The sequence below is a fragment of the Macaca fascicularis genome, chromosome X, assembly GCF_037993035.2.
Source record: "Macaca fascicularis isolate 582-1 chromosome X, T2T-MFA8v1.1".
In the NCBI taxonomy this organism is placed as follows: domain Eukaryota; kingdom Metazoa; phylum Chordata; class Mammalia; order Primates; family Cercopithecidae; genus Macaca; species Macaca fascicularis.
Genome location: NC_088395.1, coordinates 161,420,521 through 161,436,597, shown reverse-complemented (window position 1 = coordinate 161,436,597; position 16,077 = coordinate 161,420,521). Strand labels below are relative to the sequence as shown.

The following is a 16,077-nucleotide window of genomic DNA, read 5'->3' as shown; positions in this document are numbered from 1 at the left end:
AAAGAAACAATCAACAGAGTAAACCTACCTAATGAGAAAAAATATTTCCAAATTATGTATCTAACAAAGGCTAATATCCAGAATCTGCAAGAAACTCCAACAACTCAACAAGAAAAAAAAGAAAAAACAAAAAAACAAGTAACGCCATTAAAAAGTAGGCAAAGGGCCATGAATGGGTGTTTTTTGAAAGACATACAAGTGGCCAACAAACATGTAAAAGATGCTCAATATCACTAATTATCAGAGAAATGCAAATTAAAACCACACAATACTATCTTACACCAGTCAGAATAGCTATTATTTAAAAATCAAAAAGCAACAGATGTTGGTGAGGATGTGGAGAAAAAAGTAATGCTTATGCACTGTTAGTGGGAATGTAAATTATCACAACATTTATGGAAAAAAGTATGGAGATTTCACAAAGAACTAAAAATAGAACTACCATTTGATCCAGCAATCTCACTACTGGGCATCTACCCATCTACATTTTACATATACATGGAATACTATGCAGCCATAAAAAATAATGAAGTCATGTGTTCCACAGTAACATGAGTGGAACTGGAGTACATTATCTTAAGTAAAGTAATTCAGAAACAGAAAGTCAAATATCACGTATTCTCACTTGTAAGTGAGAGCTTAACAATGGGTACACATGGACATATAGAATAATAGACATTGGAGACTACAAAAGGTGGAGGGTGGGAAGCTGACAAGGGTTGAAAAATTACCTGTTGGGTGCAATGTTCACTATTCAGGTGAATGGTACACTAAAAGCCCAGACTCCACTACGATGCAATATATGCATGTAAGAAATCTGCACTTGTACCCTCTAAATCCATTTTTAAAATGGAAAAAAAATCGCCGTAGGATACCACTTCATAGCCGCTGGAATGACTATTATAAGCAAACAAAGCAAAGAGCAAGCAAGTTTTCGTAGGGCCCTGGTGGGAGGTGTTTTTATCATTGGGGCAGGTCCCTCATGGGTGGTTTGGTGCCGCTCTCATAGTAATGAGTGAGTTCTCCCTCTGAATTCATGCAAGAGCTGGTTGTTTAAAAGACTGTGGCATGTCCCCCCACCACTTTCTCTCTTCCTCCCACTTTCATCATGTGAGATGCATGCTCCCACTCTACCTTCTGCCATGATTGGAAGCATCCTGAGGCTCTAACCTGAAGCAGATGCTGGCACCATGCTTTCTGTACAGCCTGCGGAATCATGAGCCAATTAAACCTCTTTTCTCTATAAATTACTCAGCCTCAAGTATTTCTTTATAACAAAGCAAAAATGGACTAACACAACATTTATATGAAATATCTAGAATAGGCAAATCCGTAGGCACAGAATGTAGATTACTGGTTGTCTGATGCTGAGAGTGGTAATGAAGACTGACTGCAAATGGTCAAGGAAGATGTCACTGACGTGATGCAAGTGTTCTAAAATTAGATTGTAGTGATGGTTGCACCGCCCAATAAATTTATAAAATCACTTTAAATACATGAATTTTAGGGCACGCTAATTATCCTAAACATGTTTTTAAACACATTCAGCATCAAGAAAACAAAAGAGAACATTCATCTCTTTACTTTGCCAATTTATTAGGGATCACACAGAGGTCATTAGGCTGTTTGTTGTTGTTGCTGTGGTGGTGGTGGTGGTGGTGACAGTAAGGGTTGTGGTTTTCTCATGAGAGTCGAAGGTCAAGCAACCATTTGGTCTTTTAAAATAAAAATTTTAAAATCAATTAAAAAAGAATGTTGCTGGCTTGAAATCTGGAGTGGCCATAGGGGCAAAGAGAAGTGGATGGATTTTTTAAATATTCAAGATGTAGAAGTGACAAGATTTTGTAGTGGTTAGATATAGGGAGTGGGGAAAGGTGAGGAGGCCTCAGACTGAGTATGCTTAAAGTTGAATTCCTGTTGTCCTCCCGAACTGGCTGTCCTCCCGTGCTGCCAATCTCAGTGAATGGATCAGCATCCTGGCACAGAGTTGACATTCATTGATTGCCTTTGGAGTGAACGAACAGAGTATGATGAATAGAGTAAAAATATGGCTAAACGAGGCAGACATCAGGTCCTGCCAAATAGCCAGTAGAAAACTCACCCTTAAGGTTGGCTCAGTAGATGTCCAGCACAATTTTCTTCTCACTTTTCAAACCATTTGGGGAATCATGAGGTCTTTCTCTCGTCCAGAAGAACGCTCACCTACATATCAGTCACTCCTTCCCTAGAACCTACAGGTATGGAGCAGGCTGAGTTCTTTCAAGGGTTTCTTATCCTGTAAATCTTTACACAGGGCAATGGCAGGTGCATGTACAGCCCATATGAGCATGGGGGATGCTTAGTGTTATAGAAAGGGGACCACAGTGGTGCCCAACTGATGGATCTGCGTTCTGTTTTGCTCCAAGCAGGAAGAGACTCTTCCCAACAAAGAGGTTTGTTGATCCCGGGGTCCTACTCCCAGACCCTGGAGGCATCAGATACAGCTGTCAGAAACATTGCAGACACAGAGTGATCCATTTGACTGGTTTTGCTGCTGTTCCCAGGGTTGACAAGCAGAAATACAGAACAAATGGTGGTTCCTGAAACAGACGCCAAAACAAGGAAGTGATCTGTTCCAGTCCAAGCTTCCAAGAAATAAAGAACTAGGTGGGGCACGCTAAACAAGCCCCCAGACTCAACCACCCCAGTGAACATTCCCTGGTTGTAGAGAGAAGTGAAATTTGCAACCCAGAACAGAAATCTGGCTGTGTGAGCAGTAGAATTGGGGGTGGAAACATTTAATAAAGTACAATTTTTTAACCCTCTTTTAGACAGTATCATTGGATAAACATCCTTTTCAATAATAAAAATCCAAGTCATTTCTGGCCCTTTTCCTGGAAATGCTTTCAAGTTACAGGAACACCAATAAGAGGCCCTTTTCTGGGCATGGAGCCCAGGACTCAAAGGGAGGCTCTAGAGAACATCTGGTCTGCTTGATATATAGAAGCTAGCACTGCATGTGTGTGTTTGTGTGCATGTGTTTCTCCTATGCTGACTCATGGCATTGAAGCCTCTCTGGAAACACCCCCACCCTTCTAGCCAGCCAGTTTATACACAGCCCTTTGGCTCCTCCTTGATTTAAATGTTAGGTCAGGAGGAAGAAGGAAAACGAATTCAAGAGCTGCACTTAAGCATCTAGAATTTTCTGCGTCACACCTCTTGAGAGAAGAGACTGGCTCCAGGTCTGACTCAGTCCACTACAAACTAGACTCTCTTCTTAAAGCACCAACATTACTTGAGTCTTTGGATAAAATTGAGGAAAGAGTCTACAAGTATTGTGGACTCTACAGGAGGCAGGAGGCTGACAACTGGCAGTAAAGACAAAGATGTCAGGCCTGAGGCCCAGCACTCAAGTGGACCCTGAGATTGAGCTTTTTGTAAAGGTAAGTTTTCCAGCTATAATAACTGCATGTAGAATATATTAGTTTTTGACACTGAAGTCCAATGTTTTTAAAAATTCTCCACATTTGGGCTAGAGATAGGAAAAAATGTTGTGATTATTTTCCTACTCTGAGTTCTAGAAAAATGCCCGGGTATGTGACTGTTCTTAGATGACAACAGGAAAAAAGAACTCTTCTGAAAAAGGCAAGGTGATATGGTGGAAAAGCACTAGACTGGTTTGTAGTGAGCAACTAACTTATATTCGCAATGGCTTCCTATATAACCTTAGAAAAATCCCTCCCTCTCTCCAGACCTTTGTTTCTCCATCTATACAATGAAGGAGCATGACAAGATGATCCTTAAGGGCTTTCCAAGTCTCAGAATCTGTGTTTTATGAGATAGGTTTTGAAAGGCCTGACTGGGTGGAGGGGAGGGTGGAGAATGACCTGAGAACTCCATTCCCACACATAGCCCAGACAGAACTTTCTAAACTTCTACAATGGACAAACATCACAGCAGGGTCACATGGACACTGTGGGAGAAAAAAACCAGGAGTCTATGTGCTTGTTATGTGAGGAGGGGGACATTTTAGAATGCTCTGCTTCTTCTTTTTGGTCTGCCATGGAGTTTTTTGGTTTTTTTTTTAACATGTCTTAACTTTTCAGAAAAGCACTTTGGAAAACCCCTAAATCAAGAGAAAGGAACATGTGTTTCCAAATTAGCTCATCAAGGAAGAAAAACTTATATGGGTTATTCCCAGTAAAAATTAGTTACTAAATCCTTGCTTGCATTAACTGTTTAGCTTTTCCCTTTATTTTCATTGACTATTGGAAGTATTCAGGATAATAAGAACAATAACAAACTCATATTGTGCCTGGCTCTTTTCTAAACACTTTACATATGTTACCTAATTTAGTCCTAACAACTTAGGAGAGAGGTTGTTATTAACGGTGCTTATATATTACTAGCATCATCAGTAGTAGTAGTGATAGTAGTAGTTATTACTACTTCATTACAACTTTTAGTTATTACAATATTATAATGTTGTTCTCATCATTTCTAGATAGGTAAACTAAGGCAATAAAGTTTAAGTAACTTGCCTCTAAAACTATACAACTTCCTGATGGCTTACAAAGACATAAAATGAGATATACTCACCAAATGTTAATTTAAATACCTATTGGCAAAAGTATGTGTTTACAGCCATTTAGATTATTTAACAGTTTGTCACATATATACACTAAGGACATCACCAACCTGTCTTTTCAAAATTGTGAGAGAAAGACCCTTGAATTCCTGCAGTGCTAGGTAACGCGATTAAGTGTTTGCTAAACTATCGGGCATAAGAGCGACTTCTCCTATCTCTGGGTTGTAGCAAAACATATAACTGCTCAGATAGGATATAAATGAGCTGTAATTTCCTAGCTAGCTTTTTACATTTACCAATTCCAAATCAGAAGTAATGTCTCTTCACTGGGTAACTAAAGTGTTCCCTTTGTACGAACTGTTAATTCAACTCAATTAGACTCCTTAAATCAATTGTTGGCTTTGATGTATGTGTTTATCTTCATAGACTTTTTATATTTGGGTGGTAATCTGGACAGGAAACTTTAGCAAGTCACACATGGATGAGAAAATGTTGAATTAAATAATAACTTTCAAAGTAACCAATAATTTATTGAGTACTTACTATATGGTAGGCACTGTGCTAAGTGGTTTATTATTAACCCTCTTTTATGAATACAGAAATTAAAGCAAAGAGCAGCTAAGTAACTTTGCCCAAGGTCACATAGCTAGTTAGTAGCAGAGTTAGAATTCCAATACTTTAAAATAACTATGTCTAATATTATTCAATTGTTTTCAGTTGTGTGAACTTTTTAGTAAACTATTCCAGAATTTTATCAGGTGGAGTGCTCTAGATAGATGTAAGCTTATCTGATGACATTGATACAAACTACAGATTTTCTGGAAGAACCTCAAATATCATCTGGTCCAGGTTTTTGTTTTATTTTAAGCTGTGTTCCACAGGTCTCTAGAAGTTTCATGGAAGATATTGGGAGGGGAAATAGGGGTTGAGAAGGACTAAAAGTGCTAATGAGTAATTTTTAAAAGGCATTACTACAAGAGATTAAGCATTCTCCTGTCACAATTAAGAATTTATACCACAATATCTATGTGTTCTGTGTAGTCAATAAAAACATTGTCTTTTAGCTCTGAATGATTTGAGCAAGGTTTCTATCTAATAACTAAGAACAAAGGATTTGATAACACACATTTTATTTTCTCTAAGTGCAGGGATGAAATAATCTTAATGGTTTGTTGTTTGTTGTTATATGGAATGTTTGCATTCTGCACCAAAGACTCTAAAATTAAGTTTTAGTATATATGTACATAAAATTATGGAATCTAATATTTGGACCAAAATTCTGAATGTAATAATTTTGTCAAAAACTTTTTTAATGTGTGGGAGAAAGAGGGAAGAGATGATACTCTTCTCTGAGTGTTCAGACCATTTCAAAGTATCTTATAGCTATTATAAATACTCATAAAGACTGATTAATATAAAAATTTGACGAAACTATTAAATGAGAGAAGGCAGTGTTTAAGAGTATGGTGTATGGAGGATATAGTCCTAGTCCTGAATTTGCTAAGTGAGAAGAGGATGTATGTCATCAACTCTTGATTAGCCGACTGTACTTGAGCAAATTAGCCTCTCTGAGCCTCAGTTTCCTCACCTGTAAAACAAGAGTAATAACAGAGCCTACCTCATAGCATCATCCTATTTGTAAGCATTAAATAAAACAAGTATATAAAGCACAGTAGTTGGCAATGTAGTAAATACTATATAAATGTTAACTATCATTGCCATTATTATTTTTCATGTTTAAAAACTTAGATCACAAACACAAAGAGAAAAAAAATTGTTTTGGTGAATGGCCACAGCCTGTCTTTGCCAGCTGAAGATAATTAAGAGGTCGGTAATTCATCAATCAGGCTAGTGAATTTATATCCTAAAATTTTATGTGATGGCACTTTAAATCAGCATAACATAACAGAAAAAAAAAAAAAACCAATCTTCTGTTTTCCTGTAAAACTTTACTGCATTTCCCCCACACCTCAGTGTTTTATTCTCCTTTTGCCAAAGGCAATCCACCCTTCCTGCTGTGTCTATTATCAGACTCCATTCTTCTTCCTGCCTCCCACCCTTAATCATGTTTCCCCTCACTAAACCTAGTTTTGATTGGATCCTTAGTCTGACTTCCATTACAAAACAAATGCAGCTGCTAAGGTTGGTTGTCTCTTCCCATACCTCTTCACACCCCGCCATCACAAAGATCAACAATATCATTTTCTTTGTCACATCCACTATCACGGAAAGAAAATTTTGTCAAAAAATTGAAATTTTGTCCAGTGTTTCTGGACCTTAATAATGCTACGCATAATAGATCAGAGCAGCCGTAAGATTAAGTACCTTTTATTTCCTTGTATAGGCTACTCTCTCTAGTCTTTCTTATCATAATTCTTGGTGATTTTAATATCTACACAGATGATTTTTCCAACACTCTAGCCCCTCAGATCCCTGACTTTCCCTCCTCCAGGGATCTTAGTCCTTATCATCTCTCAGGTGCTTCTTCCCATAGTCATATCCTTACCTTTGTCATTGCAATGTCTGCAACCTCTGCATAATATCATTTATTTGGGGGTGTTTTTTGTTCTTCTTTTTGAATTTCTCTATATTCATATATTTTATCAAGGTAAAATTTACATAAAATAAAATGCATGCATTAAGTGTACAGTTCAATAACTTGACAAATGTATATGCACATATAACCACCATTCCAATCAAAATGTAGAATACGTCCATCACCTCAGAAAGTTCCCTTGTGTCTCTTTGCAGTCAGTCTTCCCTACCCTACCCTTTACCTCTCTCCGCCACAGCCAACCATTGATCTGCTTTCTGTTAGCCTTACATTTTCTAGAATTTTCTGTAGATAAAATTATATGGTATGTATGCCTTTGTGCCTGCTATCTTTCACTCAGCATAATTATTTTAAGATGCACCCATGTTGTTGTGTGTTTCAATATCTCATTCCTTTTTATTACTGAAGCATTCCATTGTATGGATATACCATAATGTGTTTATTCATTCACCCATTGAAAGACATTTGGGTTGTTTCCAGTTTGGGGCTATTGTGAATATTGTTATAAGTATTCACTTACATATTTCTATGGCCATATGCTTTCATTTCTCTTGGGTAAAGACCTAAGATTGGAATTGCTGGGTCATATAATAGGTACATATTTAACTTTGACAAAATATTTTAAAAAGCAGTTGTACCATTTTACACTTCACTTCATTATGTGAGAGTTCCACTTGCTCCACTTTCCTGTCCACACTTGGTATGGTCATTCTTTTTCATTTCAGTTATTCTAATGTGTTTATCATGTTAGCTTGTTGTGGTTTTAATTTGCCTTTCCCACATGTCTAATGATATTGGGCATCTTTTCATGTCCTTATTTATCATCTGTATATCTTCCTTTTTAACGTGCTCAAATCTCTTCCCCATTTTAATTGGTTTTTAACTTTAATTTTTAATTTTTGTGAGTACACAGTAGGTATATATATTTATGATATATATTTATGGATTACACAGAATATTTTGATACAGGCATACAACATGTAATAATCACATCAGGTAAATGGGGTATCCATCCCCTCAAGCATTTATCTTTTGGTTTACAAACAATTCAATTAAACTGTGTTAGTTATTTTTAAATGTACAATTAAATTATTTTTCACTGCAGTCACCTTATTGTGCTAGTAAATAACTAGGTGTTATTCATCCTTCCTAGCTATTTTTTGTACCCATTAACACTCTTCACTTCCCCACACACACCCCCTCACTACCCTTCCCAGCCTCTAGTAGCCATCCTTCTACTCTCTCTCTCTCTGAGTTATATTGTTTTCATTTTTAGCTCTCACAAATAAGTGAGAACATGTGAAGAGTGTCTTTCTGTGCCTAGCTTATTTTCTGTAACATATGATGTCCAGTTCCTTCCATGTTATCGCAAATGACTAAATCTCATTCTTTTTTGTGGTCGAATAGTACTCTGTTGTGTATATGCACCACATTTTCTTTATCCATTCATCTGGTTTTTTTTTTTTTTTTTTTTTTTTTTTTTTTTGAGACGGAGTCTCGCTCTGTCTCCCGGGCTGGAGTGCAGTGGCCGGATCTCAGCTCACTGCAAGCTCCGCCCCCCGGGTTTACGCCATTCTCCTGCCTCAGCCTCCGGAGTAGCTGGGACTACAGGCGCCGCCACCACGCCCGGCTAGTTTTTTGTATTTTTTAGTAGAGACGGGGTTTCACCATGTCAGCCAGGATGGTCTGGATCTCCTGACCTCGTGATCCGCCCGTCTCAGCCTCCCAAAGTGCTGGGATTACAGGCTTGAGCCACCGCGCCCGGCTCCATTCATCTGTTGATGGGATATTTAGGTTGCTTCCAAATCTTGGCTATTGTGAATAGTACTGCAATGAATGTGGGAGTGCAGAGATCTCCAAATCTGCTGATTTCCTTTCTTTTAGGTAGATACCTAGAGGTGGGATTGCTGGATCATAAGGTAGCTCTATTTTTATTTTTTTGAGGAACCTCCAAACTGTTCTCCATAGTGGTTGTACTAATTTACATTCCCACCAACAGTGTATGAGGATTTCCTTTTCTCCATATCCTCACCAGCATTTGTTATTTCCTGTCTTTTGGATAAAGGCCATTTTATTAGGTTGGTGCAAAAGTAATTGCGGTTTTTGCAACTGAAAGTGATGGCAAAACTGCAATTACTTTTTTACCAACCTAATAACTGAGCTGAGTTGATATCTCATTGTAGTTTTGATTCGAATTTCTCTGATTATCAATGACATTGAGCACCTTTTCATATGGCTCTTCACCATTTGTATATCTTCTTTTGAGGAATGTCTATTCACATCTTTTGCCCATTTGTCAAACACAGTATTAGATTTTTTCCTATAGAGTTATTTGAGCTCGTTATATATTCTGGTTATTTAATCTCTTGTCAGATAGGTGGTTTGCAAATACTTTCTCCCATTCTGTGGGTCGTCTTTTCATATTGTTGATTCCTTTGCTGTGCAGAAGCTTGTTAACTTGATGTGATGCCATTTGTCCATTTTTGCTTTGCTTGCCTGTATTTATGGCATATTATTCAAGAAATCTCTGCCCACTCTGATGTCTTGAAGAGTTTCCCTAATGTTTTCTTTTAGTAGTTTCACAGTTTCAAGTTTTAGATTTAAGTCTTTAATCCATTTGAATTTGATTTTTTGTATATAGTGAGAGATAGGGGTCTAGTTTCATTCTTTTGCATATGGATATCCAGTTTTCCCAGCACCATTTATTGAAGAGATTGTCCTTTCCCCAGTATATGTTCTTGGCACCTTTCCTGAAAATGAGTTCACTGTAAATGTATGGACTTATCTCCGGGTTCTCTATTCTTTTCCACTGATCTATGTGTCTTTTTTATGCCAGGACCATGCCATTTTGGTTACTATAGCTCTGTAGTATAATTTGAAGTCGGGTATTCCTTAGGAGATAGCTTTGGCTATTCTGGGTCTTTCCTGGTTCCATATAAATATTAGGATTTTTTAAAATTTCTGTGAATAATGTCTTTGTCATTTTGATAGAGATTGCATTGAATCTATAGATTGCTTTGGGTACTATGGACATTTCAACTATATTTATTCTTCCAATTCATATAGAATATCTTTCCATTTTTGTGTGTCTTTTTCAATTTCTTGTATCAATGTTTTATAGTTTTCATGTAGCAATCTTTTAGTACTTTTGTTAATTACTAGGTACTTTATTTCATTTGTAGCTATTGTAAATGGAATTACTTTCTTGATTTTTTTCAGATTGTTCACTGTTGGCATATAGAAATGTCACTGATTTTTGTACATTGATTTTGTAACCTGCAACTTTACTGAATTTATCAACTTTAAGAGTTTTCATTGGAGTGTTTAGGTTTCTCCAAATATAAGGTCATATCATCTGCAAACAAGATAATTTGACTTCCTCCTTTCCAATTTGGATGCCTTTTTATTTCTTTATCTTGTCTGTTTGTTCTGGCTAGGACTTCCAGTACTATGTTGAATAATAGTGGTGAAAGTGGGCATCCTTGTTATGTTCCTGATCTTAGAGGACAGGCTTTCAGTTTTTCTCCATTCAGTATAATACTAGCTATGGGTTTGTCATATATGGCTTTTATTCTGTTGAGGTATGTTCCTTCTATACCCGTGTTTTTGAGGGTTTTTTGTCATAAAGGGATGTTTAATATTATCAAATGCTTTTTCAGCACAATTAAAATGATCATAAGGTTTTTGTTCTTCATTCTGTTGATGTGTCTCATTAATTGATGTGTGTATGTTGAACCATTCTTGCATCACTGGAATAAATTGCACTTGGTCATGATAAATGGTCTTCCATTTTGGTTTTGTTTCCACTTTTAAGTACAGGGGTACATGTGCAGATTTGATATATAGGTTAACTTGTGACATGGGGGTTTGTTGTACAAATTATTTCATCACCCAGGTATTAAGCCTAGTACCCATTAGGTTTTATTTGATTTCTGATCTGTTCCTTCCTCCCACCCTCCACCCTCCGCCCTCCAATAGGCCCTAGTGTCTGCTGTTTCCTTTTATGAGTCCATGTATTCTCTTCTTTTAGCTGCCACTTAAGTGAGAATGTGTGGTATTTGGTTTTCTGTTGCTGCATTAATTTGCTAGGGATAATGGCTTCTAGCTCCATTCATGTTCCTATAAAGGACATGATCTCATTCTTTTTTTTTTTAAGTGACTTTATTTTATTTTAGTTACATAAATTACAAAATATCGCTAAGTGAAAATAAAATCAATAAAAATCATCCATGATACCACCCACTTTAACATTTATGTGTATAGCTTTTTATGCTCTATTTCTTCACTCATATAGATAAATATATTCATCAAAAAGAGGTTATTTCATATATTAGGTTGGTACAAAATTAATTGCGCTTTTTGCCATTGCTTTTAATATATTGTTTTGTAAGCTATTTTTATTTAACAATGTATTATGAATTTATTTCTATGACATTAAATATATTCTCTGTGTGTATGTGTGTCTTGTTTCTTATGACTAAATTTTTTTAAAATTAAGGTGTTATGTTGAGATGGTTGAAGATTCACCTGCCATTTTAATAAATAATACAGAGAGATTCTGTGTGCCCCTTACCAAGTTTCCCTTAATGATAACATCTTGTAAAACTATAGTACGATAAGAAAACCAGGACATTATTGACATTGATGCAGTCAGATACAGAAGATTTTCATCACTACACAGATCCGTGTTGCCCTTTTAAAGCCACATCCACTTGTGTCTCACCCAATCCCTCAACCATTAATCTCTTCCGCTTTGATAATTTTATCATGTCAAGAATGCTATGTGGATGGAATAATACAGTATATCACCTTTTGGGGTTGTCTTTTTTTCCCCACTCAGCATAATTCCCTGGAACTTCATCCAAGTTGTTGTGTGTATCAACAGTTCGATCCTTTTAATTGCTGAGTACTGCTCCATGATACTGATAGGCCACAATTGGCTTAATTATTCAGCTGTTGAAGGACATTTTGGTGGTCACCAGTTTGGGGTTATTACAAACAAGGCTGTATAAATCCTCTTTTACAGGTTTCTTTATGGACATAAGTTTTCATTTCTCTGAGATAAATGCCAAAGGGTCTAGTTGTTTGGTTGCGTAGCAGCTGCATGTTTAGATTTGTAAGAAATTGCCAAAGTGCTTTCCAGTGTGGTCATACTATTTTACATTAAACCCAGCAATATTTCTGTGCATCCTCACCAGCGTTTTGTGTTGTCACTATTTTTATCTTAACTATTTTGAAAGGTGTGTAGTGACATTTTATTGTTTAAATTTGCATTTCCCTAAAGGCTAATAAAATTGAACATTTTATGTGCTTATTTGTCATCTGTATGTGCAATGTCTGTTCATGTCATTTGCTCATTTTCTTTTTTCCTTTTTTATTTTAGAGTATTTAATTGGCAAATAAAAATTGTATATATTCAGTGTATACAACACAATGATTTTGTTTCTTTTTTAAAAAAAATTATTTATTTTTCAATGGGTTTTTGGGGAATAGGTGATGTTTGGCTACGTGAATAAGATATATAGTAGTGACTTAAGAGATATTGGTGCACCCATCACCCAAGCAGTGTACACTGTACCCAATGTGTAGTCTTTTATCCCTCACTCCCCCACCCCTTTCTCTGAGTCTTCAAAGTCCATCGTATCATTCTTATGCCTTTGCGTCCTCATAGCTTAGCTCCCAATTATGAGTGAGAACATACCATGTTTGGTTTTCCATTCCTGAGTTACTTCACTTAGAATAATAGTCTCCAATTCCTTCCAGATTGCTGCAAATGCCATTATTTAGTTCCTTTTTATGGCTGAGTAGTATTCCATGGTGTGTGTGTGTGTACACACATATGTATGTGTGTGTATATATATACACATATGTGTGTGTGTATATATACACATATATGTGTGTGTATATATATCACATTTTCTTTTTTTATTATGCTTTCAGTTCTTGGATGCATGTGCAGAACATGCAGGTTTGTTACCTAGGTATACATGTCCCATGGTGGTTTGCTGCACCCATCAACCCGTCATCTAGGTTTTGGGCTCCACATGCGTTAGGTAATGCTCTCCCTCTCATTTCCCCCGACTCCACAAAAGGCTCCATTGTGTGATGTTCCCCTCCCTGTGTCCATGTGTTCTCATTGTTCAACTCCCACTTATGAGTGAGAACTTGTGATGTTTGGTTTTCTGTTAGTTTGCTGAGAATGATGGTTTCCATCTTCATCCATGTCTCTGCAAAGGACATGAGCTCATTCTCTTTTATGGCTACAAAGTATTCCATAGTGTATATGTGCCACATTTTCTTTGTCCACTCTATCACTGATGCCATTTGGGTTGGTTCCAACTCTTTGCTATTGTAAATAGTGCTGCAGTAAACATATGTGTGCATGTGCCTTTATAGTAGAATGATTTATAATCCCTTGGGTATATACCCAGTAATGGGATTGCTGGGTCAAATGGTATTTCTGATTCTAGATCCTTGAGGAATTGTCACACTGTCTTCCACAATGATTGAACTAATTTACCTTCCCACCAATAGTGTAAAAGCGTTCCTATTTCTCCACATCCTCTACAGCATCTGCTGTTTCCTGACTTTTTAATGATTGCCATTTTAACTGGTGTGAGATGTTGTCTCATTGTGGTTTTGATTTGCATTTCTCTAATGACCAGTGATGATGAGCTTTTATTCCTATGGTTGTTGGCTGCATAAATGTCTTCTTTTGAGAATTTCATATTCTTTGCCCACTTTTTGATGGGGTTGTTTTTTTCTTGTAAATTTGTTTAAGTTCCTTGTAGATTCTGGATATTAGCACTTTGTCAGATGGATAGACTGCAAAATTTTTCTCCCATTCTGTAGGTTGCCTGCTCACTTTGATGACAGTTTCTTTTGCTGTGCAGAAGTTCTTTAGTTTAATTAGATCCCATTTGTCAATTTTGGCTTTTGTTGCCATTGCTTTTGGTGTTTTAGTCATGAAGTCTTTGCCCATGCCTATGTCCTGAATGGTATTGCCTAGGTTTTCTTCTAGGGTTTTTATGGTTTTAGGTCTTACGTTTAAGTTTTTAATCCATCTTAGTTAAGTTTTGTATAAGGTTTAAGGAAGGGGTCCAGATTCCGTTTTCTGCATATGGCTAGCCACTTTTCCCACCACCATTTATTAAATAGGGACTCTTTCCCCATTTCTTGTTTTTGTCAGGTTTGTCAAAGGTCAGATGGTTGTAGATGTGTGGTGTTATATCTGAGGCCTCTGTTCTGTTCCATTGGTCTATATATGTGTTTTGGTACCAGTACCATGCTGCTTTGGTTACTGTAGCCTTGTAGTATAGTTTGAAGTCAGGTAGCGTGATGTCTCCAGCTTGGGTTTTTTGTTTGTTTGTTTTTGTTTTTGCTTCAGATTGTCTTGGCTATACAAGCTCTTTATTGGTTCCATATGAAATTTAAAGTAGATTTTTTCGAATTCTGTGAAGAAAGGCAATGGTAGCTTGATGGGAATAGCATTGAATCTATAAATTACTTTGGGCAGTATGGCCATTTTCACGATATTGATTCTTCCTATCCATGAGCATGGAATGTTTTTCCATTTGTTGTGTCCTCTCTTATTTCCTTGAGCAGTAGTTTGTAGTTCTACTCGAAGAAGTCCTTCACGTCCCTTGTAAGTTGTATTCCTAGGTATTTTATTCTCTTTGTAGCAATTGTGAACAGGAGTTCACTCATGATTTGACTGTCTATTATTGGTGTATAGAAATGCTTTTTGCACATTGATTTTGTGTCCTGAGACTTTGCTGAAGTTGCTTATCAGCTTAAGGAGTTTTTGGGAAAGAATGGTAGATCTCATGTAAATTTAAATTTTATATAATCCATGTTTTTAAAATTACATGTAACATGTATCACAAAGAGTTAATGTCTTTAATATACAAATAATTTTTCCAAACAATAAGAAAAAGTCATTACCTTCATAAAAAAATTAAAAACTGTCATGAACAAACAATTAGCAAAATAAGGAAACGGTCAATGGCCATATGGAAAGATACCTTTCAGAAAGGAAATTTGGTAAGAGCTATCAAAATGGGAAATGTGCATACATTTTACTCACCATTTTCATTTTAAAGATTAACCTTAAAGATATAATCTCAGAAGTGGAAGAAGCTATATGCCCAGAAATGTTTGTTTCTGAAGTACTTAGATTAGTAAAAATTTTGGAATATCTTAAATGTCTATCAATAGGAAAATTATATAAATTCTGATAATATATAAAATTTATTATTATTATGTACCCATCACAGTTGTAACTTTACATATAATGAAATTATTTGCTTCTGTATATCTCTCTGTCCATAGATGATGGAGTTCTTGAGATTGAGAATGTCCATGTTTGTCTCTAGCAACGAGCTCATTTCCTAGTAGGCACTCAATACATACTTATTGAACAAACAAACTGTGGTCTCTCTTTATCTTAATAGGCTGGAAGTGATGGAGAGAGTATTGGAAACTGTCCCTTTTGCCAACGCCTTTTCATGATCCTCTGGCTTAAAGGAGTTAAATTTAATGTGACAACGGTTGACATGACCAGGTAAGAGAAATCAGGACATGTTAAATTCTAGGAATTGAGATTGGTACATACCAATAAAATATTGGTGTTTATTTAATGTGTACTTTATCTAGAGACCTAACTCTGCTTATTTTTAATAATCATAGAAAGCCTGAAGAACTGAAGGACTTAGCCCCAGGTACCAATCCTCCATTCCTGGTGTATAACAAGGAGTTGAAAACAGACTTCATTAAAATTGAGGAGTTTCTAGAACAGACCCTGGCTCCTCCAAGGTACAGCACTTACAGGATACTATTTTGCTGAAGATAATCTATTTTACTGGCTTGTTTATTGCAGATTGAGTATTCTTACCAATTTAAGTACTTTTGGATTTCTGGGCCTACATGTCAAATGACACACATGCATAAACATCCC

At 36.4% G+C, this 16,077-nt stretch overlaps 1 protein-coding gene and 1 long non-coding RNA gene across 4 annotated transcripts in view; one reads left to right on the top strand and one right to left on the bottom strand.

The window, feature by feature from the left end:
* The window catches only part of CLIC2 (chloride intracellular channel 2), a 79,435-nt gene that overhangs the window by 38,179 nt on the left and 25,179 nt on the right, over positions 1-16,077 (top strand). For 2 of the 3 annotated variants that reach the window (XM_065538077.2, XM_074029748.1), the window contains 2 exons: positions 15,575-15,684; positions 15,810-15,935. In XM_065538077.2, the coding sequence (XP_065394149.1) occupies positions 15,629-15,684; positions 15,810-15,935 (182 nt within the window). In that variant the 5' untranslated portion in view covers positions 15,575-15,628. Of the gene's footprint in view, positions 1-2,408; positions 3,423-15,574; positions 15,685-15,809; positions 15,936-16,077 lie in introns of all 3 variants that reach the window. The other variant, XM_065538075.2, reaches the window with a different exon arrangement.
* Positions 1,576-2,233, bottom strand: LOC135969153 (uncharacterized). The gene is made up of 2 exons (XR_010584220.2): positions 2,102-2,233; positions 1,576-2,005 (listed from the first exon to the last, which is right to left on the bottom strand). It is a non-coding gene; the product is annotated as an uncharacterized lncRNA (long non-coding RNA).